Source organism: Miscanthus floridulus, chromosome 3 (genome assembly GCF_019320115.1).
Source record: "Miscanthus floridulus cultivar M001 chromosome 3, ASM1932011v1, whole genome shotgun sequence".
Taxonomy (NCBI): domain Eukaryota; kingdom Viridiplantae; phylum Streptophyta; class Magnoliopsida; order Poales; family Poaceae; genus Miscanthus; species Miscanthus floridulus.
Genome location: NC_089582.1, coordinates 50,601,996 through 50,626,358, shown reverse-complemented (window position 1 = coordinate 50,626,358; position 24,363 = coordinate 50,601,996). Strand labels below are relative to the sequence as shown.

General features: G+C 44.4%; 1 protein-coding gene and 1 long non-coding RNA gene across 2 annotated transcripts in view; one reads left to right on the top strand and one right to left on the bottom strand.

Moving 5' to 3' along the window:
• The window catches only part of LOC136543731 (receptor-like serine/threonine-protein kinase SD1-8), a 35,505-nt gene extending 15,609 nt beyond the window's left edge, over nucleotides 1–19,896 (top strand). The window contains exons 2-8 of the mRNA XM_066536103.1: nucleotides 3,219–3,344; nucleotides 3,650–3,767; nucleotides 3,857–3,899; nucleotides 18,618–18,837; nucleotides 18,944–19,187; nucleotides 19,317–19,449; nucleotides 19,543–19,896. Coding sequence (XP_066392200.1) covers nucleotides 3,219–3,344; nucleotides 3,650–3,767; nucleotides 3,857–3,899; nucleotides 18,618–18,837; nucleotides 18,944–19,187; nucleotides 19,317–19,449; nucleotides 19,543–19,896 — 1,238 coding nt within the window. The remainder of the gene's footprint in view (nucleotides 1–3,218; nucleotides 3,345–3,649; nucleotides 3,768–3,856; nucleotides 3,900–18,617; nucleotides 18,838–18,943; nucleotides 19,188–19,316; nucleotides 19,450–19,542) is intronic.
• On the bottom strand, nucleotides 9,541–14,094 carry LOC136545697 (uncharacterized). The gene is made up of 3 exons (XR_010781133.1): nucleotides 14,034–14,094; nucleotides 13,869–13,916; nucleotides 9,541–9,718 (listed from the first exon to the last, which is right to left on the bottom strand). It is a non-coding gene; the product is annotated as an uncharacterized lncRNA (long non-coding RNA).
• Nucleotides 19,897–24,363: the final 4,467 nt, after the last annotated feature.

Sequence of the window (24,363 nt, the reverse complement as noted above, 5' to 3'; positions counted from 1 at the left end):
AAATGCTGATCTGAAATATATGTTGCATGGATGTTTGTGTTTCTCTTTTTGCCACATCTTCTATTATTCTACAGAAAATGTGCCCTACAGATAGTTTACCACAAAGCATGGGGCATGCATATTGGCTAGTATTTAGTTCTAAATATAAATTATCATTGTTGTAAATCTCTGAAGAGAGTTATCTTCTTTTCTTTGATACTCTCCTGTGTCCTATCAGCTAACTGATAATTTGGTTGCATCCTTCTTCATGTCAACATCTAACACTTCTATAGTTTTGCGGTGTATGTCACCTACTCACCTAGAGCATGGTTAGCAAGCCTTATGGTAATGAAAATCTGTGTCTTGTACTCTTAAATGCTATGCCTAGATTTCGTGAGTACCCAGACTTTCAGAATGCAAGTTTGGGCCTGCACGTTGCTTGCTTTGTTATCGTTGAATTTCTAGTGGTAGCTCTACTGCTGAATTTTTTTTTTCTAGCTGCGGATTCAGAGGTTATTCTTAATCTGTAGCCATTCAAAAGATTATACAAATCCTACCGCCAAACAATTGGTAGTTCAAGGTTTGCACACCAGAGCCACTTGTTGTGTGACAAGAGTACATAACCTTCTTTAGCAATATAGCTTTGGCAAAACTTAGCCAAGTTTCAGGGTTCCAGGGAAGTCTCATACATTTTCAGTCTAAATAGATGATGTGTGAGAAAATCTCCTAGTGCTCTAGTCTCCAATCCCATATTAATGATTGATGAAACCTATTCCCTGGAGATCATATCATGTGGGTGGATTAACATAAAATTTCACTCTACCATATTTTAGTCTTCCATAGAACATGCAGTCCTTATCATGTGTGCTTTTGGGTAGATCACGACGAATGCTTTACTTCAAGTTAAAATATCGCATCAGATTACTTGGTTCATAGGAGATGCATGCTGGCTTAATATACTTAAGTTTACACACAACATATAAAATATTTCAGAGGAAGATAAGCTTTCGGAACGAAGCTTTGCAATTTGTAGATGGTTCTCAGTTTCCTCTGGTTCTAAATATTCTAATTATTTTGGAATTTTGCATACTGTGCATTTCATATTAGGAGAAAATGGTGTTGGGTTATTCCTCAGGAATGCTGAAAATAGCAAGGGATGGAGTGAAGAGCCTCATTTGTTTCTGTATCGTATAGTTGAACATAAAATAATCAAGGGAACTCATGCATAGATGCTGCATTTCAGTTTTGGCGTTCTTTCAGAAAACAAGCTGCCCCACAAGACCTCGTGTATTTGCGTCTCCAATATAAATGAAAAATGATGTTCTATGATTGGCTGAAATAGATCAATGTTGCAAGAGTTAATGTACAGAGCACATTACACTGATATTTCATATTTTTTTTCATGTTAGGTACTATGTGGTGTTCAAGTATTTTGGATTGGCAACCTTTTGAGGTTCGATCAAAAAGCTGTTACATGTTCTATAAAGTGACAACAACCATATGTGCATGAAGCTGGTGTTCAAGTATTTTGGAGTGGCAGCAACCATATGTGCACGAAGCTGTTGTTCAAGTATTTTGGAGTGGCAACAAGTGTCCGAGAATTATTGCAGGACGACATGAATTATAATTTTGTTCTTTTATTTGCACCTACTATCGTGTAGGACAAAGACATGGAACTGTTGAATGCCACTTTTGTGCCCAAGTCCTGATCTATTGATCTCTTAGCTTTAGTCATAACCAATTAATATATATATATATATATATATATATATATATATATATATATATATATATATATATATATATATATATATATATATCAAGTTGGTGTATGTATCGAAGATCTAATATATTATTTATACAAAAATCAAATGAATTTGTTCAATGTGATGCCTTCTATATGAGCAAAAGTGGATTTGTCAAATTATTTTAATTGTAATTATATCTATGCAGTTTTGCCGATAGTTTTTTTTTGCAGGGTATGGTTTGTAAAATACCTTGGAAATGGTTTGGCCAACATACAAACTGTCGGGAAAGGTCTTAACTGTCGGCGTAGGTCTTAACTGTCGACAAAGGGTTAACTGTCGGCAAAGGTTTCAACTGTCGGCGTAGGTAGACCGTTTGCCTACACATAAAGTGTCGGGGATTCTGTTAACTGTTGGCAAAAGTTTCGCCGACGGCTTCTAGCGCGACTGTTTCTAAACTGTCGGCAAAACTTTTCACGGGAGGTTATCTGTCGGCAAAGGTGCCCTTTGCCTACAATAGAAAGTGTCGGCAAAAGTATGTTGTGTTATAGTGAATGCGCCTCTAGTGTCGGAGTAGAGGTAACATCGTAGTGGTGGCGCGGTCCATTGGGGGCGGCGAAGGCGATTGAGCTTCCTGTCGCTTACAGCGCACCCTCACGATCAGACTAGGGTTTGGACATGGTGGGACGCTGGCGGCTACGGTGAACCTCATGTCTTGAGCCCCAGCCCCCACCTCCTATTTATTGCGCTGCGCGACAGGGGCCCATCAGTTAGTTAGAAACGGCTGAATGCTCCCGATCAGTGTGCGAATCAAGAGCCCAATTGACCGTTGGGCCAACCGGTGGAGATCGTCCTAACAAAATACACTCCTACTATACGCCCTATACATAGTGTCGCTCAGGATCAGGTTGGTAGTTCATCTACTCTACTCAATAGTATATATGTATATAATACATAATCATGAACTCTTTATATCTAAAAAAAACATAATCATGAACAATCTGTTGGTCGCATATATAATACGTATGATTCTAGGGAATGAAGGAGATACAGTCGTACGGCATCTCCCATTTGGTTCAGGGACATTCGAATTTTCGTTGGTCAAATACTCACTCAATTTCCTTGTAGAACATTGTCGTTGCAATTGCAAGACGTTTTCAGGCACTGCCTAGACCTTCAATTCAAGTCCAAGTCATTCTTCGCCAGCTGCGACGAGAGGATGGATGCTCTGTGTTTTGTTCACTCTCTCTAATCGCATTAATTAAGTCTTCGGTCTTCCGTCGTCATAGAAATATAGATTGATCGAATATATGCACGCGTGACTGATGACTGAAAAGTCTGAACAATGCCATCGGTGATCAGTCCATCGCCCTCATTCCGTCGTCGTAGCTGGCTGAGTACCTTGAACTCTAAGAAATTGCTAGACTGAAGCAGTCAGTCACCTCACTGTCTCTCTGACGTACAATGCACCCCGCACCGCATATGTGCCTTCAGACGCTACCAAGAACACCCGGAAGAAGTTTGCGGCTGTCATCACGCTGGTGATCGTCGGCTTCGCGTTGCTGCTTCTATCTCTTGCCTTTGTCATTTGGAGAAAAATGCAGCGCAGCAGTAAGAAAGGTTAGTTTTACTTATTTTGTGATTTATTCTAAGCAACAAGCATCTTGTCTGATGACAAAGAGCAAGCATATATGCTTCGTTGCTTCCTCATAAACGAACTCTCCATTTATTTATTTGCTGATGACAAAGAGCAAGCATGTATGCTTCGTTGCTTCCTCATAAACGAACTCTCCAAGAGCAAGCATATATGCTTCGTTGCTTCCTCATAAACGAACTCTCCATTTATTTATTTGCTGATGACAAAGAGCAAGCATATATGCTTCGTTGCTTCCTCGTAAACGAACTCTCCATTTATTTATTTGCAGTTACCATGGTTGATGAGGCAATCGAGCTTATGATGAGCAGCAGTGAATGCCCCACGTACCCTCTGGGGACCATTCGAACAGCCACCAACGGGTTCTGCAGTTGTTGGATCCTGGAGAAGTACTGCTGGTTGGTTTGGTATGAGAGAAAAATATTGTTTCGACTAGAAATTTACAATCATTTACGAGGGAATAATCCCAGCCGAACAGGCTGAATGTGATTGGGCGAGGCGGATTCGGCGTAGTTTACAAGGTACTATATAGGATCGGAGTAGAAATCACATATTGAGGTTTGAAGACAACGCCAGAATATGTTTGTTGTTTGTACGTATATACTATCGGCCTGTTCGCTGGTTGGTTTCTGGACTGATAAGCTCGACTGATGTTGGTTTGTTGTAAGAGAAAAACACTATTAGTTGGCTGATAAGCCCTGACTGAAACCAACAAACGAACAGGCTGTATATGCCCAAATGTCTGATTGGATTATGAGGGAATTCCTTGTGAGCCATTAAAAAGATCGTAATTTTCTGTGACTTACTGAAAAAGTTCGGCAGACTTCAGCGTTACTGCTCCAACTTTTTTTCTGCCCTCTATGCCACTGCCGTCAGATTGGGTTATAACCGTGTCAAATTGCAGGTGTGAAAAGTCGAAAAATACCCTTAGGTCTAAATATGTCATTAATTTTTTTAGTATCTTAACGACTTTAAATGGAAAAACTCAAAACTAGAAAGTTGTAGATCTCGTTGAGATCTATAATTTTCATATAAAAATTATCTTCATTTAATTCCGTAAAAAATATGATTTGATATGATTAATATATCTTAGAAAAATCATATTTTTTTGTGGTATTAAATGAACATAATTTTTATATGAAAATTATAGATCTCGATGAGATATACAACTTTTTAGTTTTGAGTTTTTTCATTTGAAGTCGTTAAGATGCTAAAAAAATTAATGACATATTTAGATATAAAGGTATTTTTGACTTTTCACACGTACAGTTTGACACCGTTAGAGCCTAATCTGACGGCAGTGTCATGGAGGAAAAAAAAATAGAACGGTGGCGCTAAAGTTCGCTAAACTTTTTCAATGACTTACAAGGAACACTGCGGGACACAGTATATTTGCCGAGTGCCAGAGGCACTCGGTAAAGGCCTAAAAACACTCGGCAAATAGTTTGCCGAGTGTTACACTCGGCATCCAGCACACGGCATTGATTTGTCGGTAAACAGTGGTTTGCCGAGTGTTTTCTGTCGGGCACTCGACAAACAGTTTGCTGAGTGTTTATCCACACTCGGCAAAAATAAACTCTCGGCAAAAAAATTTTGACGGGATGGAACGGCGACGTCGATTTCGCCGAGTGCCCGACGAAAAAAACACTCGGCAAAGTTTCTCAAGTTTGCCGAGTGTCACGAAGAAAACACTCGGCAAACTTTCTCAAGATTGCCGAGTGCCACGAATAAAACACTCGGCAAAGTTCTTCACGGTTACCGAGTGTCAGGAATAAAACACTCGGCAAAGTGAGTAAACTTTGCCGAGTGCCACGATAAAAACACTCGGCAAACAAGCGAGCAACGGTCATATTTTATGGTCACTTTGCCGAGTGTCCATTGGAATACACTCGTCAAATCCAAAACACTCGGCATAAAGGGTTCCCAGAATGATAGAAAATGGTCTCTTCGCCGAGTGTTTTGCCTTGACACTCAGCAACTCTTCTGTTTGCCGAGTGTTACACTCGGCAAAGCGACTAAGACCCCCACTTTTTTTCTAATCTGTCATGTGTAACGGACCCCTCTCAATTCACAATAAACCATCACAATTCAAAATAAACACATCATCACATGCACAATTATATGTCACACGCATAATAAACCATCATCATAATTCACAATAAACCATCATCACAAGTCACAATCAACCATCATCACAATTTACAATAAACCATGGAACCTCTGCGACAAAGTCACAATTATATTTCACAAGTCACAACTAAGTCACAATAAGCCACAAATGGAAATATAATCACTGCGGATGGCCCGTGGAACCTTTGCGACAAATCCGGGTCTTGAGACTGATTATTTGATGCCGCTGATTAATTCTGCACAAAAGAGAAGTATTTGAAATAGTGTTAGCTTCCTTTTTAAGTTGTAGGAAAATGATAATAGATTAACACAGGAGGTGAGCACGGGTTAAAATTTTTAATTTAATGATACGAGCAACAGCAGCAAACTCCAGGGCTGCAGGGCCGAGTGACCGTCAAAGCAAAACTGCTCGCTGTAACCGGCTGACGACGGCGAGCATTCAGAATGGTCAATGAAATAAATACACGTACTGTACTAGTACTGGACATCCAGACTGACAGCCCTGGAGTTTTGGACATTTCGGACATTTTTATTTTGTGCGTAGATGACATTTTAAAATACTGGGCCACTACTGGGCTTGTCCACTAAATCTGGCGGCGCGCGGCTCCGACAGATCCGAACTGCAAGTCCTAGCCACAAGCCCACAAACAACCTCGTTGATCGCCTTCGCTGCATCCATCATCTTGATCATCACAAAGTTCTAGATTTACAGCGTCACTGTTTCCTGTGGGGGAGTTGAGCTGAAAATGTCAGCAGCCCAGTGACATCGCTTGTAGCGAGTGCCTGAACTAGATTTTGGCATGGTTTTGAACACTTTTTGTTTTTTGTCACCACAGGAACATTTGGTAATGGAGACGTTTAATTGCAGCCTGCTGCCAATCTTAATAATTTTCTCCTTCCTCTTATAATGATCCAGAGAGGAAATAAGGAACACGGTTACACCCGGGCTACTTATCCCAGAATCTCGAATTAAGCTACAGCAAGTTGAGTAGTTGTTTAGAGCACTGCAACTCAGAACCACAAGAAATGATGTCCATGATGTATACCAACTAGAAAGTTCACCTGGAAGTACACAGCAGTACCATCTGCCCCACAGTAAGCCACACAACCAGGACATCAGCAAACAGATATTATGAATTTATATGGACCACTGCAAGCATTTGACACCTTGAGTTGAGGCCATGAGTACAGTGGCATATCACCATGACTACAGTGGCACAAATTGAGCCACACAACCAGGACATCAGCTATGAATTTATAGGATGATGGTTTATCACAATAAACCATCAGGGACCTCTTGCATGGAGTACAGTTGGCAGTATATATTTTCATAGCTGGCGTGTGCAGGATTCCAGGTACTAGTGTGAGTGTCTGACAAGGCACTGTTAATGGTGACTACTCCTAATTAACTAGTGTTATGTAGCAAGGTTAGAGCAGGGACCTCCTGATCATAGGTCATAAGCCGACAAGAAGAGTAAGCAAGCAACAAACACTTCCTTTCACCACTTGCCTCTGCTTTCTTCACCCAAGAAGATTCATTGCATCATTTAGGCCTCTAACCCACTTTATGGCCCAAGACTGCATTATACATTCTAGTTCTAGTTGAAGCACAGTATTTTTTTTCCACCAATTTTGTTGGTTGTGATATATAAATTTCTGCTCGTGCATTTGAAATTTTGATGTGCAGCATGGTGAATAATAATAAAAGACAAGTAGTCCCAGTTTTGTTGACCCTGGACTTACATGCATATGCATGTAACCTAGCAACTAGGATCCCTAGTATTGAGCAGGGACAAAAGACATGTAGTCCCAGTACTTAAACTTCCCCAGTTGAGCTCTGGAAGAGTTTTTTTTTTATCTGAATCTCACAGTCACAATTCTCTGATTCTCTCCACACAGTTGACGTACAGTTCTTTAAATTGGTCCCAGTACTTAAACTTCCCCAGTGGTTGCTTGCTAGCTGTTAGCTATTAAGCTAAAATTCATGCCTGTTTGCTATTTTAGTAATCTATGTCCATGTATAGCTTCGTTATAACCATTGATCATATAGCATCAAATTAAATAGGCAAATTAATTTTAATAGTGGCATACATCGTACGATTTTGATGTGCAGCATGGTAAATTTCAGATCCATCTAATATCTTGGTATAAAAAAATAATAATAAATAGATCTAACATAAGGTGTCAAGTGACTCACAGGAGTAGTTGTGGGTGGCTGAGGTGGAGGGAATAGCACCGGTGGCAGTGGCAAAGCTTGACCCATACTCGATGCAAAATTCTGCATGTATTGGAACATTTGGTCCATCCTCAACCGATTTTCTTCCTCCATCCTCTGCATCGTCTGCCGCTCGGCCGCCATCTTCGCCTCCATCTCCGCCATCCTCGCTTCCATCTTCTCCCGTTGCTTCATTTCTGCTTCCACCCAGGCCTATAACATTTCATCACAATGTTACAATACAAAGCTGAAGTACGTAACAATCAACGAACGATGAATAAATAAGAAATAACCTGGAGAGTCTACATCTGAAACTGCGTAGTGGTTGGCCGTGGGCGTATCGCCGGGCTCGAGCTCGTGCTCCTTGCTCGGATCTGGGAGAGAGTGGGAGTAGAGGCCGTGTCGAGTGTACTGTCGCCAATCCAGTACCGGCCATGCTTCTTGCCTCCTCCCACCCTCATCACGATTTCTCCATCAAGATCCTCGGTGCTCGGATCGAACTGTGGCCCATGAACTAGCCTTACCATCGTCGTGTAGTCACTGAAGCGGCTGTGGATGCTGGGATCGTTGTACGCCTCGGGCGGGTCCTCCGGGTTGAAGTCGATGTTTTCCGTTGCCTTGCCCTTTTTGGACAGAACCCATGCCTTGAACTGGGAGCAAGGCTAGCCCTCATGTGACGACGAATGCGGCAAAAATGCAAAATGATTAGAAATTATGCAGAATTGAGCGTTAGAATAAAGAAATGAATTCGCGTACCCATTTTTCCCTGTATTCGTCGAGGCTCAGGCTGCCTTGATGGTGTGATGCACGTGGCATCAGCAAACGCCGGTCCCGGCAAGCATTGTGCGTCTCCACCCACCCGGGCTCCACCCACTTGTCCACCATGTATTCCCAGCACTGGGCATGCTGGGCGCACCAGTACGGAGGCACCTACGTGATCAAGTGTATGACATATGAAAAAAATGAAATTAAGCGTAATTAATCTCATAAAAAGTAGGTATTAATGTTCTATATGTACCTGCAAGAATTGTTCCTTGGTTAGGTTCATTGTTCTTGCCTCTTCTTTTTTAACCTTCATCCGTCTGTAATGAGCATAGTAGTCGATGATGGCCTGAACGCGCGCCTCGTAGTGCATGTCCTTCATGAGCTTCTTGGCGGCTTCTTCACAGATGGAGGCCGCCTTGGCCTCGTACCCCTCCTGGCATCTGTAGAAGTCCTGCATATAGACGCGATGTATACAGTCATTACTTCAAGAATGTCAAGTGAATGTAATGTATTGAGCAATGTAGCGTGAGGAATACTTACCCACAGCTCGCCCTTCACCCGCTCCGCCTTGTTGGGGAATACCCTGCCGTCACGATCAGCGGCGTCGAGGGCGGCGACGTAGTGGTCCCACGTGTAGGCCGACTGCAGCTCTTCGCGGAACTGCACTAAGCCAGGAAAGTTTTGCCTGCACAAAAGGCCAAGGATGCCGTTGACCTTGCGGTTGTGATCACCCCCACTGACCTTAATGCAACCCCTGCCCAATTGATTAAGATAAATTATTAGTTTCCATTGTAATTTTCAACATATGAAATGAAAAATTATTGAGAACATCTAAAGTTACTTACTTTTTCCCAGAGGGTCGAACCATCGGGCGTCTCTCAAGAGGTATCGGTCGCCTCGGGAGGGTCGAGGGACCTCGCAACTAGACCTCGGAACCCAGTGCCTCCTCCACCTGCTCCTGCTCCTCCTGTACCTCCTCCTCGTCAGCAGAGGCGTGCGCGGAAGGTAGCTCCTCCTCGTCAGCAGAGGCATGTGCAGAAGGTAGCTCCTCAGACGACGACGAGGGAGCTGTAGGCGACAGGGGCCTCGCCCCTTTACCCTTCCCTTTACCCCTCCCTTTACCCTGCCCTCCACCCTTGCCTCGACCCCTCCCTGAAGCTGACCCTGAAGCTCCGCTCTTTCCGTAAAGCGCCGCGATCTTCCTCGTACCGCCCACCATTGTTCAATCACCTGCAATTAAAAAGAGTAAACCAATCAGCACAGATAAACAAAACATACTTAGAAAGTTATGACAAATAATAAATAAATTAGTACGGCTCATACATGTATTAGAAATAATCATCATGATCGGGATTAGCTAGATCATAAGTCTCATCATCACTATCACGCGTGTCGATAGAATCATGATCGGGAATGTCGTCATCACTGTCATTGCCTAAATGTAATCACTGAAGTAATTCTAAGTCCTTCACATTCTGAACCTCGTCTCCAGCATCCTCATCAGCAACCCTTTCATTGTCTACTTCCATTCTGATCGCTTCGGTTAAGTCTATCTCAAAACTCCCTTCGAGCCCATCTTCTTGGAAGAACTCTCCGTCATATGTGTTGGGGTCTATGTTGTAATCCTCATTGTTTGGTACAGGTAGTTTACCATGTGGCGATACCTTGTACACAACATCCCAACCCTTAAGACGGTCGTCGGTTTGGCATGGGTATGAGAGATAATAAACTTGCGTGGCCTGTTGAGCCACAATATAGACATCATCTCCTGGTAAGACGGATGATTGTCGAATTTCGACTAGCCCAAGATTAGGGGTCCGTCTCACTACTGATGGATCAAACCAATGTCATTTGAATATGACGGGATTAAGAGGTTTGCAACCCTGAAATGTGAGTTCGTATATTTCTTCAAGTCTTCCGTAGTACTCGACCCCATCAATGCCCGGCATAAAAACTCCGGTATTTGTGGTTCTTCGATTGGGCCGACTCTGCTCGTGGCTTGTTGTGTGAAAGCGATAGCCATTCACATCATAACCGGTAAAGGACTTGACCCTATAGGCACAGCCATCGGCAACCTGTCTCAACTCGGCACTCATAGACGCATCAGTTTGGCCCTGCAAGTTCAAGCAGGATGGTTCGTTATATTATTCGCATGTACAAGCATCTTGTAATGTCAAACTAAGTACGAGCTAAATTAGACTATACCTTCTGTTTGAACCAAGAAATGAAATCAGGCATTCCATTTCCCGCACCCTCTCTGAGAAGGGTCTCAGCTTCCTGCGGGGTAGGTTCCCTTGATTCACGCCAGAATTGACGATGAAATTCCCTGTACCAACGAGAAACATGGGAGTTGGACACATAATAGTGACTACTTGAGAACAAGTTTGCTGAGAACTTACAGCATGTATGGCTCCACTTTGGATAGGTTGATCAACACATACAGCATGATAGCGCGCCACTCTTCATGTTTCAAGATCTTGGTGGTCGAACCACTTGCACTTCCGAGTTGCCCTCGGAAAATGCTAAGGCTCGATTCATCTTCGCCGGTATTGTAACGAGGGGGTGGATTATGCACGCTAAGAAGGTTGTCAGCATAGTATTTTGTTGTGAAGTTTGAAACCTCCTCCATAATGTATGCCTCTGCAATGGATGCTTCAATTTTGCATTTGTTTTTATATTTAGTTCGAAGAACCTTTTGACATCTCTCAATTGAATAGCACCAACGGCCCTGCACAGGCCCCCCCATTCGTGCTTCATACGGGAGGTGTAGAATCATATGCTGCATCGGATTGAAGAAGCCGGGTGGAAAAACCTTCTCCAACTTACAGAGCAACACATGCGCCATTTTTTCCATTTCTGCAACCACTGTACGTGATAACTCCTTGGCACAAAGCTGGCGGAAGAAATTGCTCAACTCCACTAGCACCTGCCAGACATGCTCAGGGACATAGCCTCGAACCATCACCGGAAGTAGGCGCTCAAGCCATATGTGGTAATCATGACTCTTGAGCCCGTTGACTCGCATAGTAGCTAAGTTCACCCCCTCTTCAGATTCGCCGCATACCCATCAGGGAACATTAATGTTTGGAACCATTCTAGTACCTCCCTCCTTTGGGCCCTCGTCAGGATGAAATCGGCCTTAGGCTTTCTCCATGACTTGCCAGCTTTGGGAGGCGCCATGTCCAGCTTTGGTCTATCGCATAACCTCGCTTGATCCACTCTAGCCTTAACGTTATCCTTTGTCTTATCAGGAATGTCCATGATTGTACCAAAAATTGCCTCAGCGATATTCTTTTCAGTGTGCATTACATCAATGTTATGTGGAAGAAGAAGATCATCAAAATAGGGGAGGTTCCACAAGCACGACTTCTGAGTCCAGGCATGTTGCTCGCCATATCCCACAAAACCACCTTCTTGTTTATTGACCTCGAGAGCGTCTAACTGAGCACGAACCGCGGCTCCTGTCATCATCTGCGGTTTAGGGTCTTTAACGACGACACCTTTTGTAAAGTTCTTGATGTCTAGTCTAAATGGATTGTTAGGAGGGAGGAATTGTCGATGTTTGTCGAACGAAGAATACTTGCCACCCTTCATCAACCAAATGAACATCAGAGAAGCCTTGCATACCGGGCATGGGAACCTCCCGTGAACACACCAGCAGCAGAAAATCCCATATGCTGGCAAGTCATGCAGGGAGTACTGGTACAAAACATGCATCTTGAAGTTTGTCTTTGTAGCTCGGTCGTATGTCCATACCCCTACCTCCCAAGCACGGAGCAAATCATCAATCAGAGGCTCCATGTACACACTCATATTATTCCCCGAGTGTTCTGGAATTATCAACGACAAAAATATGTTCTGTCGTTGAAAGAGGACGCCAGGGGGGAGATTGAGGGGGATAACGAACATGGGCCAACAGGTGTACGGGGCAGCCACCATTCCATAAGGATTGAACACATCTGTTACCAGCGCAACACGTACATTACGAGCCTCTACAGCTTTCTCATGATGAATCTCATCAAACCTTGTCCAGGCTTCACCATCGGATGGGTGTACCATCTTCTCAGGATTGTATCGACGTCCATTTTTATGCCATGTCATCTGTTTCGCGGATTCCTCAGTCATGTAAAGCCGTTGGATCCTCGGTATGAAAGGAAGGTACCATAGGATCTTCACGGGGATTGCGAGCTACCTCTTCTGACCATCACCAGAGTCTACCTCCAGGAACCTAGACGATTCGCACTTCACACAGTACTTTTCTTTCGCGTACTCTTTCCTAAATAAGATGCACCCCTTCGGACAAGCATGTATCTGCTCGTATGGCATCTTAAGTGCACGAAGGAGTTTCTGTGCCTCATACATGCTCTTTGGCAAGATGTGACCATCCGGGAGCAGGCTGCCAATAACTGTGAGCATAACATCGAAGGCGTCTCGACTCAAGCTAAACTGGGACTTCACGGCCATTAGGCGTGCAATGGCATCCAGTTGAGAAACCTTGGAATACCCGTGAAGGGGTTGCTGTGCCGCAGACAACATGTCGTAATACGCCTTTGCGGTAGCCTCTGGCTCCTCCTCCCTACGTCCTTCATCGAAGTGTGCTTCATGATAGTCATTTAACATGTCTCCTACCCCGGCATCCCCATCATATTCCTCGATGCGTTGTCTCACGACCTCGTCTCTCCATGACCGGCTTCATCATGGTAGATCCACCTGGTATAGCCTGCCGTAAATCCATTCTTGCAAAGATGTTTACCCATGACCAGCTTGGTTTGCCGACGCGTGTTTGCACATTTGCTGCAGGGACACCAAGTGACACTAGCTCCTTTAACCCTTACAAATGCCCGTTCCAAGAAAGCATCGGTCTTGTCAATCCATTCTTCGGTCCACGAACTATGACTATAGCGGCCCGTGTACATCCACTCACGGTCATCCATCCTCTAGCATATCAGTGAGTAATATAAAAAATCACGTTGCATCTACACGTTCCTATACTATCTAATAGGTGAAGATAGGTCCTAATCCCACCCGAAGATGTATAGATGGGGTTAGTTTCCATGCTCTACTCATATCCGAGACAGAATTTCGGCAGCACCTCCCGGCTGTTCTCCAAATACACGTCCTGAAAGGGAGATTGTGTATCCGGAGAACAACAGAGAGATGCTGCCGAAACTCTATCACGGATCGGAGTAGAGCATGAAAACTAACAGCATCTACACATCCTTGGGCTGTCCAAAAAAACGTGGACAATTCGAAACAGATACAGTTATAGATATGCAAAGTTCTGCATATTTCCAACCGTATCTCTTTTGAACGGGAGACGCCTAACTAGGTTACGTAATATACGAACATGATACGGAAAGAATGGTCTTTTATGCCTCACCTTGCTGTCCTGCAAAGTGACGAATCGAGGACGTTGCAATAGCCTCTCCTGCAATAAAAGGAACATAATAGTGTCAAATCTAAATTTTGGCAGCACCTCCCCTGCACGTGGAGGTTTTCAAAACCTACAACAAATAAAACGGCACGATGGCCGACAACCACATACACTCGGCAACAAACGGCACGATGGCCGACAACCACATACACATCTTATACCTTGCAAAACGACGGCAAGTTGTGAGGTGGCGGGAGGGCAAGGTGGAACCAGACGGCAGGGTGGGGCAGGGAGCGGCGGCAAAAACCTGCAAGTTGAAGATAATAGAGAGCCAAATGCATCGGGTCAATAAGTATATAGCGAGATCATTAAAAGAATGGCAATCATTGGCATGGAAAGTCTCCAAATTATGAGACGTTATGAGACACAGACAATACATAGATAAATCTGTCAAATTCAACATTAACAAATCAGACACCCAATAACGGTTTTCCAAACCCAACATCCAGTAGCAGGGAAGAAAGAAACAATAGCTGTTGAAGGTGTCCGTCCATCCTGCGCAGAAGCCCGCGCGATTCGCGGGGAATTTCTTTTTCGTTTCCTTTCCTCACCTGCACGGCTGCACTGCACTGCATGCCTCACCTGCTGCAGCTGAGCAGCAGTACACACTCCACTGCCCACTCCAGAATCGGCTTCTGCTATATCAGTGCCCTTTTTAACTTTACCTTTGCTTCTTTTACCCTCTTCCTTCCTTTTTTTTCTCCCCAGTTCATCCCAGGGTTCTGTTTTCTTTTTAGTTTGAACCATCAGACACTCTGCGTCTTTCACGTTGCATGTTTTCTTTTTTTGTTCTCCCATACAGTATCTCATTCATTTGTGAAATGAAGCAGGATGGTCCGGTTCATGAATCTATCCACCTTGGTCAGTGGTGAGAAATGAAACTAAGGTTAGTAGATACTAGAAGAAAAGAAAAAGTGGTTGGCTGCTTTGGTGCGTATAACCTCTTCAATGGGGCGGGGCTATGCTGTCAATAAGATCTCTTGGTGAGGGTGCATTCTATCTTCCATTAACTGAAACAAACTGAAGGCAATAGTACTATTCTTCTTTTCATGACATATGATATAATAGTGATAGCTTATACCATTGTTAGGAATAATTACATGCATCCTATTCACTTATTAACTTACTTATGACTGTGACCACTTATGGTTTGTTGCAGGTGAGGAAGGAGAGATTGGGTGATAGAATAACTGCTCTTCACCAGATTGTTTCCCCGTTTGGCAAGGTTAGAACAAAAAAATATGCACAACATAACATGGATCGATTGATTATATATGTACAGAGCCAGCAGCAGCTTGTGACTAGTATTAGGGCAGGCTAGAAAAAGAAAGATACGGTAGATCAGTCGTCGCGGATCTGAGTGCATGTGTTTCCTCGCTCCGATCCGGTCCACAGTAGATAGATGGGTAATATATACATACAGGTGACGATGCATGCTGTGTTGCAGTTGTCTATAGTTGTTGCCAAGCATCTACTTTAACTTGTTTTGCTCCTGCTTTCACTCGAGGGGTTGTGTCCAACTAAAGCATTTCCCTGACACACGTGCCTCTTTTTTACAGACTGACACGGCGTCTGTACTCCAAGAGACCATTGGCTATATCAGATTCCTCCTGGGTCAAATTGAGGCCCAATCTCTCTCTCTCATCGTGTGCTTTGTGTATGTTGGAAAGGGAAAATTCATAAGTCATGGTCATATAGCTAGCTAGGACCATCAGAAGCATACAGTATGGGTGAACAAAGAACAATGTGGCCCTCGCCCTCGGCCCTCCCCACCGGCAAGTTTCAAGATGTTTCTACCTTAAGCAATCAGCACAGTAAAAAAACTAAACCACCCTTCTTGTTGTGCCGTACTAGCTACTCCCTCCATCCCAAATTATAAGACGAGTGGTCAAACTTGGTGTCAAAAAAAGTCAAACGTCTTACAATTTGGGATGGATTGAGTACATTAATTTTTTTTAACAAAAAAACTATTCAGACAACCCCCAGCAGCATGAGAAAGATGGGAAAGGAAAACACCGTACATGTGCACCATTGATCAAAGTAATTTTTCATCGTTCTCTAGTTACCAAACACTCAACAAAATGTAATTTCCTAATGACCCTGCTGTTCTTTTGCCCAGTTGAAACTTCCAGAGAACTCAACATTTGTGAAACTGCAGATGATTACTGGGCAGCCTATGACAGGGATTCCCAGGTGAGTAAATGGCGGTACAATCATATATGCAGAGTACCAAAAGAACTAGTAGTAATCTAGCTTTCTACATTTCTACAGAGCAACCTGGCTGCAAATGCGTCAACATTCCCATCAGGAGTAACGGCCTTGGCAGACTATGTGCATGGGAAAGGGCTCAAACTAGGGATCTACAGTGATGCAGGGTAACCCTACTTATAGTAACAAAAGAACAGACACAAAGTCACAGAAAAATGTTCATCAAGATGCTTAAACTAGAAAAATGTTCGTCACAGAAAAATGTTCGTCTCTGTTCTATCCCTAATCTCCAAATAGTTATGGAAGCGAAGGAATGCAGTTATCAATCCAAAGCTAAACTAAATATTGTTAAATCCTTGGTGGCGCATTTAGAAAATCTTACCGGGGCGGGCGGTGCCGGTGGCGGGACGCCCCGGGGGAGGGGCGGGGCTCCGGGGGCGGGAGGCGCCGGTGGCGGGGCGGGGCACCGAGGGCGGGCAGCGCTGGGGGCGACAAGCACCGGGGGCGGACGCCGCCGTGGGCGGGGCAGGGCGGGGCGCCGAGGGCGGGCGGCGCTGGGGGTGGGACGCTCCGGGGGCGGGCGCCGCCGGTGGCGGCGCGGGGCACCGAGGGCGGGCGGCGCTGGGGGCGACAAGCGCCGGGGGCGGGGCGCGGTGGGGTGGGGAGGCGGCGGCGGGTGGCGGTGTGCGGTGCGGCGTGTGTGTGAAGGGTCAGGCGCGGTGGGGCGGGGGTATATGAACGCATATGCCGAGTGCCAAGATCTGGAGCACTCGGCATTATTTTTTTTAATGTTTCATTACGGGCCGATACTGTGCAGTGGGGCCGGTCGACGAAGTTACCGAGTGTCCTTTATATGACACTCGGCAACTCTTCTTTTCACCGAGTGTCAGGTACACAACACTCGGCAAAATAAATCTATATTTTGTCGTGTGCCCAGATCTAGGGCACTCGGCATTATTTTTTTTAATATTCCCGATGCTGTGCAGTGGGGCCGGTCGACAAAGTTGCCGAGTGTCCCTTATATGACACTCGGCAACTGTTCTTTTCACCGAGTGTCAGGTACAAAACACTCGGCGAAATAAATCGGTATTTCATGCTCCACCGTCCTCCATCTTCATAGCGTGTTCTACTAAATTTGTTACGATGTAATTTAAAAATACCTTGTCAAATTCACTCAACAATGCATATTTGATTTTTCTACGAATATTAATCCATTATTTTATGCAGTTATAGCTCAAATTCAATATATATAATTAAAATTCTATAATTGCAGTTAATAAATTAAAATTATCAAACTGATCTGAAAAATTACTAAAATTTGACATGAACGAACCTATGTTGTCTATTGCCCATACAAAAAGTTTTGAAGTCAAACCCCGATTTGACCGTCATTTTGACTCCAAATCTTATCGGATCCTTCGAAACGCTACGATTATTATACGGAGATGCTTCTGTTTGTAAAGGTCTTACGTGACAAATTGTGTGAAACCTTCTCAATTTGTTTTCATAGTCTCCACGTATGATACCAGGAGATCTTGACAAATCTCGTCATTTTCAGACTTCGTTTGCTTTTTTTTAGAATTTAAAAACCATCCGACCACACATTCGTGGGCGTGTTTCCTGAATAAAATGTTCGAAAATTCTTTTCATTTCCCTAGTAAGGCCCCAAAATGAATTCAATAACATGAATATGATTTCTCCACTGAATTTATTCCATTATTTGTATAACTTTCAGTTCAAATTTGACTTAAACCAAAAAATTCCTCTAACTGCAATAAATTAATTAAATATAGCAAATAGATGGAGAAATATATCAAATTTTAACATGTAGTACCAAATGATGTATGTGGAGAGTAGAAAAAGTTTGGAGAGAAAAAAAAATTATTCATTTTGGGGCAAACAAATTAGTTTGCCGAGTGTAAACAAAAAAAACACACGGCATAGTTTGTGTTTGCCGAGTGTAAACAAAAAACACTCGGCAAACTTATTAGTTTGCCGAGTGTCAACAAAAAACACACGGCAAACTAATTAGTTTGCCGAGTGTCAATAAAAAACACACGGCATAGTTTGCCTTTGCCGAGTGTCTCTAACGGACACTCGGTAAAGTTCTAACTATAGGACGGCGCACCCGACGGCCGTCAGATGGTCGCTGCACGCCCAGCGCACGTGACTCCAGGTTGCCGAGTGTCCATTGTTGCCGAGAGTTTTTTATAGTTTGCCGAGTGTTTTATATTTGGCACACGGCAAATGTGTATTTTACCGAGTGTTTTACATTAGGCACACGGCAAAGTTTTAGTTTGCCGAGTGATATATGTTTGCCGAGTGTTTTATTAAAAACACACGGTAAACGTTGCGTTTGCTGAGTGCCTGATGGAATACACTCGGCAAACCGTAAGGCACTCGGCAATCCTACCGTTTCCGGTAGTGGAATTGTAATATTTTATAATGGCTCAGAAGGAATTCCCTCTTGGACTATATATGATTCAGGGCCAATTGCCGGACGGCCAACAGGTTGCTGTGAAGAAGCTGTCAGCGGAGAACACGAACAGCGTGCAAGGCCTGAATGAGTTCATAAACGAGGTGGTCCTGATCTCCAAGCTGCAGCACCGCAACCTGGTCCGCCTTCTGGGCTGCTGCGTCCACTGCCGAGAGAGGATGCTAGTCTACGAGTACATGAGCAACAAGAGCTTGGACGCCTTCATTTTTGGTACTCCGATCCTATATATATTTAACTGCATTGCTGTACTTGTGTGTGCCAAATAGGAGCAGTAACTGAACCCGGTGAACGGCGGCCTTGCATTGCGTACGTGCAGATGAGAGGCGGCGTGCGTCGCTGCGGTGGAAGACGAGGCTGGACATCATCCTCGGCATCGCCAGGGGAGTCCTCTACCTTCACCAGGACTCATGGCTCAACATCATCCACCGGGACCTCAAGGCCGCGAACGTGCTCCTCGACGCCGACATGGTCGCAAAGATCTCCGACTTCGGCATCGCCAGGCTCTTCAGCGGCAGCGCCGATCGCCAAGAAACCATCACCAGGACAATCATCGGCACATAGTAAGAAGAGACGATGGACTCTCTCTCTCTCTCTCTCGCTCACTGCACTGGGTGTTGGCAGAATTTCCACCGTGAGAAACTACTGACCACCGTGCGTTTGCATGCTTTGGCGCGACGATGACACAACAGTGGGTACATGGCACCGGAATACGCCATGGACGGCACGGTGTCCTTCATGCAGGACGTGTACAGCTTCGGCGTCCTGCTGCTGGAGATCGTCAGCGGCAGCAAGAACCACCGAAGTTTCAATCTCATAGCATATGTAAGCATCGATCATCCATTTCAGAAACTTGACATATAAGTGTATATTCAGTCAATTCAGATTGAATTACTCTGACGTGACGACGATCATCAGGCATGGGGGCTCTGGGAAGCAGGGCGGAGCCATGACCTCATCGACCCAGCAATTCGCAGCGACTGCACGGGAGCCGAGCTGGCGAAGGCGGCGACGTGCGTCCAGGTCGCGCTGCTCTGCGTGCAGGAGTGCCCGACCCAGCGGCCGCCCATGGCGAACGTCATCCCCATGCTGTCGCAGCAGGTAGCGCCATCGCAGCCGCAAAGGCCCGTGGTGTGCACGCCCATGAGCCACGCCCACGCGGCGGCCCCAAACATTTGGCCGGCGGCCGCCGCCGCGGCTCTCGCCGTGGACGCGCGAGAGATCACCTGCGGCAACAGCGAGCTAACCATCACGCACCTCGAAGGCCGGTAGCAATGCAATATACTGTACTAGTGCACTGTAGTACATAGCATGGATCGTTGGATGGATCCTGGAGCAGAGATGATGATTTCCTTCAACTGTTTCCCCACGAGCTTTAGATCATGGGGGTTTCATGAGCCACGCACCATTCTTCTTCTACATGAAAAGCAACCAAGAAGTTTGTTCTGTCTGTACTATTCACGGTCATGCTTCGCCCGGCGGCAGATCGTCTCGATCTTGGCAAGAACTGGCTCGATCTCTTCTTTCTTTTTCAAAGTGTAGAAGTCGTTCTCAAGTTTCGTCGGCCCATAGATGCGGGCGCGGCCGCCACCGCCGCCGGACATGCTCGGAGGTACGTCTAGCCGTCGAGGTGGCTTGGTGTGCCGCGTGCGTGAAGACAAGAAACGAGACGGCTGTACTATTCGATATTTCGATTCGATCCCTTATATACACTGTGTGGTCACGATCTAGGAGTGCAGGCGAGCAGCTCTGCAGCTGCCTCTAGGCCAAGGCGCAAGGTGATCCACCATGCCCGGCCTGCACGTTAGGTATTTGTGTTTATGCCCCACTAGCCACTGTCCCCTATTCCTTCTACCAGTTTACCAGTCAGCCCGCAAAGAAAGCAAGATTAGTGAATAAAAAAATTATCTTTGTGTTCGCAGTTCAGATTATCCATTATCGTGAGAGCAAGCGAGTGGACCAAAGAACAACTCTGCATTAGTCTCTAAAGAGTGTGCTTGTCATCAATTTTAGCCGCAGAACGTGCCACGCTTGAGAGACCTTGATGTATATTGTATGCAACAATGATCCATCGACTTTAGTTTGCATTATTGTGGGTTTAGATAGTTGTTAATTTGATCAAATTCTTTTAACCATATGCACACACAAAAAAAAACTGCCCCTGATGCATGACTTCTGCTGGAGCCTAGAGGCATTACTTCTGCTGATTCCATTCAATCATTGCTTCTGCTGATGCATGACCAAAGGCTGTGAGATTTCTGTTCTTAGTGGCTTCCAGTATATAGAATTACAGATGCTAATATTATATTTGGAATCTTTGAATCGTCCTACAAATTGCACTGATGAGAATATTAGTTGATGATACTACATTTGGCTGTTGATTACGCTAGCTCTAGCTCCTTGTTCCTTTATTTTCTGCTTTTTCTTGAACTGATTTATCTAAAATGTGCTTATCTTGCAACGGATGGTGTTGTCATCGTATAATGAGCTTGCCTTTCTTGGACATTTTAGAACCAGCAAGTTCAGATATTCTTTTTGGGCCGTTCTCAGTTAATTAAAAGCTATCTACTTGTCAGTAGGCGACTGAGAAAATAATTTGTGAATGTAAAAGTTTGCTCAATGAAATTAGGCTTTGGAGATGATGATAGACCTCGCTGGCACAGAGCCGTTCTTGCGCTGCCAGCTGCCCGACGTGGTCGCCTCCATGCTGCAGATTGCCGAGGCCCCAGGACCAGAGGACGGCACCCGCCACCTTGCCATCGAGTTTGTTGTCACGCTTGTCGCCAGTAATACAATTCTATCCATGGCAGCTGAGGTTCTCAGATCGCAGAGGGCTCTGCTAAGGTGATGATTAAGAATCTGGAACAGTTGGTTGGGCCATGTTGAGCTACCTGCACTAGCTTCAGCAGTGGATGATGTCCAGAACCCACGCGTATAGGCAAGTGATTGTTGTATCTTTTTTATTTCATTTTCTCATGCACTTGGCCCTTTTAATATATTTTTTATTTTTTTTATTTCTGAAAGCAGTGAAGATCTTGTAATCCATGAGCCTAATGCATATGGTTAATGCTTTCTTCCTTTGTTTAGTTTATATAAACAACACTGGCCTGTGATCTTTCTTTGTGCAAGAGTCTTGCATTAATGAACATCAGCATGCATAAAGTTCCTAATAGTCAGTATCAACTCTGTATGGAATAGCCTCCGTTTTGTGTAAATGGGTCATGCTAACTTGTGCTACCTGCCAAAAACCTTTGTTTCATGAAGATAAATCATTTGATATGGAGACAGAGTTTCGGGTGCAACAAATATTTTTTTTGTCATCGAAGAGATTTAAGTCAATTTCACTAAAAAGGAATTTCTTATCATATGTTAATTTGCATCGTGCTTGTTGAGTGCTAAATGGTAACCAACTAAGTTGTAAATGCTAAGTCTTATGTAGGAAAGACCAAACTGTCTTTTGGTTGTTTCAATTTGCATATTTGAATGTTGTCGTAGCGTTAGCACGGGCACTATACTAGTAACGTAAAGATCGCTGAACGTGTCTCAACACAACCATCGACGACAGCAATTAGAATGGAAATAGTGAAAGGACCGAGGATGCCGCCTAGAGGGGGGGGGGGGGGGGGGGCTTTCAATAGACATTTCTAAAATTCAACCCTTTAAAATGCGAAATTGGAAACTCCAAATCAGAGAAAAGAACCCCTCACGAGTCAACCACTGAGTAACTAACAAGTACTAAATAGGTCTAGGAGCCACAAGCTTGCAACACAAAGATTAGAGCAAAGAACAAATGAATTTCGCACTGGCCCCAAATACCGGACGCGTCCGGTATATGTGGGTTCTACAGACAGCGGCCCGACTTGCTCCGTTTGATTCCTCCTTGCTCACAAGCTGCAGGTACTCACTGGTCACCTGCTCACAAGCTCAAGCAAAACAACAAGATCACAAATACCAAATGTAAAGAGAGATCGAGACACGGTATTTGTTTTACCGAAGTTCGGATTCCGTCGAGTCATACTCTCTGTTGAGGGGGCTGCGAGCGACCCAGCGAAGGTTAGCTCTAGAGGACCACGAAGGCCACTCTAGCCGGAGTCTTTTCCAACTCCTTTTCCTCCTTCCACTAGTTGATTCCTTCCCTTGCGGCAGTGGAATTGAACTGGTACAAACTTCTCGAGGCACACCACAAGCTCTTGGGTGCTCGCCGGCGACACCTAGCCGTCTAGGACCGAAGAGTCCAAGAGTAACAAATGCAAATCACGAGATCAGCAAATATGTACAAGTGCTCAAGGGTGGCTTGCTCTCAATTTTGAATCTCACTCAACCCACAAGATGGATTTTGCAAGTTTGAATCAATCACTCACTAAGAGAGGGTTGGAGAGTGTTCTCAAGGCTAAAAACATGTCTGGAAGTCAGCACCCTCCAAAGGTAGCCATTATGTAGCCGTTGGCGAATACCGGACACGTCCGGTATTGGCCGTACAGCCCCAATGGTCACAATGTTAGTAAAGCTGCGAGGCGTCGGAACTCCCGACTCTTGTCGGAACTCCCAATGAGCCAAACCGAGAACACCAAGAAGGTTACTGTGGCTGAGCAAATACCAGACACGTCTGGGCCAGGCACAGCAAACACAAGTTAGCTCTTTTGTCTCTCTTTCACTCAAACATCACATGGGTTGGCTTGAGCACTTATCGATAATCATCTATCAACATGATGTATCCCTCTTAATAGTACGACATACCTATTTACTCAAGTTTTAATGAAAACGGAATTGAAGCGCTTGAGTTGAAATCCTTTGAACCGAATGCCATAACTTTAAAACTTCGTCGAGTGAGGGTGTCAATCATGTCACCTATGATTTTCTCCTTGAGCATAGCCATCTTGAGCATGTGACTTGACTTCATTCAATAAATGTGAGTTGGCTTCAAATTTATCAAGTCACTCCTTTATTCACCTAGGATTTGATCCTCCACTTCAATGTGACCGTCACGGTTTCATTAGTATCTAGACTAATGCAGGTACTTCCTTCTTCACCTTAGCTAGGTTCCTCGGCCATCAAGCCGTCGCTTGTCCTTCACCCTTGTTTAGTACCTCGAAGCCTTTCCTTGCTGCCTTCACCGTCTCAAGCCATAAAGTCACACTTGGTGTTGAATCATCCATTTAGATCATTTGTATAAATGTCTTTTAATGTAGCAAGCTTTAGTATGTGAGACCATTCCATATGCAATCCCTTATGTCTCATTAATAAGTTCTTCAACGTGCTTGCTTTCATATAAGCCATAGAAATCCCACAATGAGTAAGCCTTGCATGAACTACATTTGCATTGTTGTCTTGTATTTGAACTAGATTGTTTACAACAACAAATCATTTTGGCTTTCATTAAATACCTGTGAGATAACATATTTCCTGTCCACACTTAGCAAATGAGTTAGACCTTTAATCATGTTGTCATTCAATCATCCAAAACCCACTAAAGGGCTTGATGCACTTTCAATCTCCCCCTTTTTGGTGATTGATTACAACTTGATTAAAGCTTACAAAAAGATATTAATATTAAAGCTTTTGGATTCAATGATTTATGAGAGGCTCCCCTTAATATGTGATTATGAATGGAATTCACAAAACGACCTCAAATGTCTATTTCACATATTAAAACACATAGGAGACTCCCCCTAAATCATTACATCCGTGGGGTGCAAGTGTGTGTTACCAAATAAAACCATGATGCATATGACAGTATAT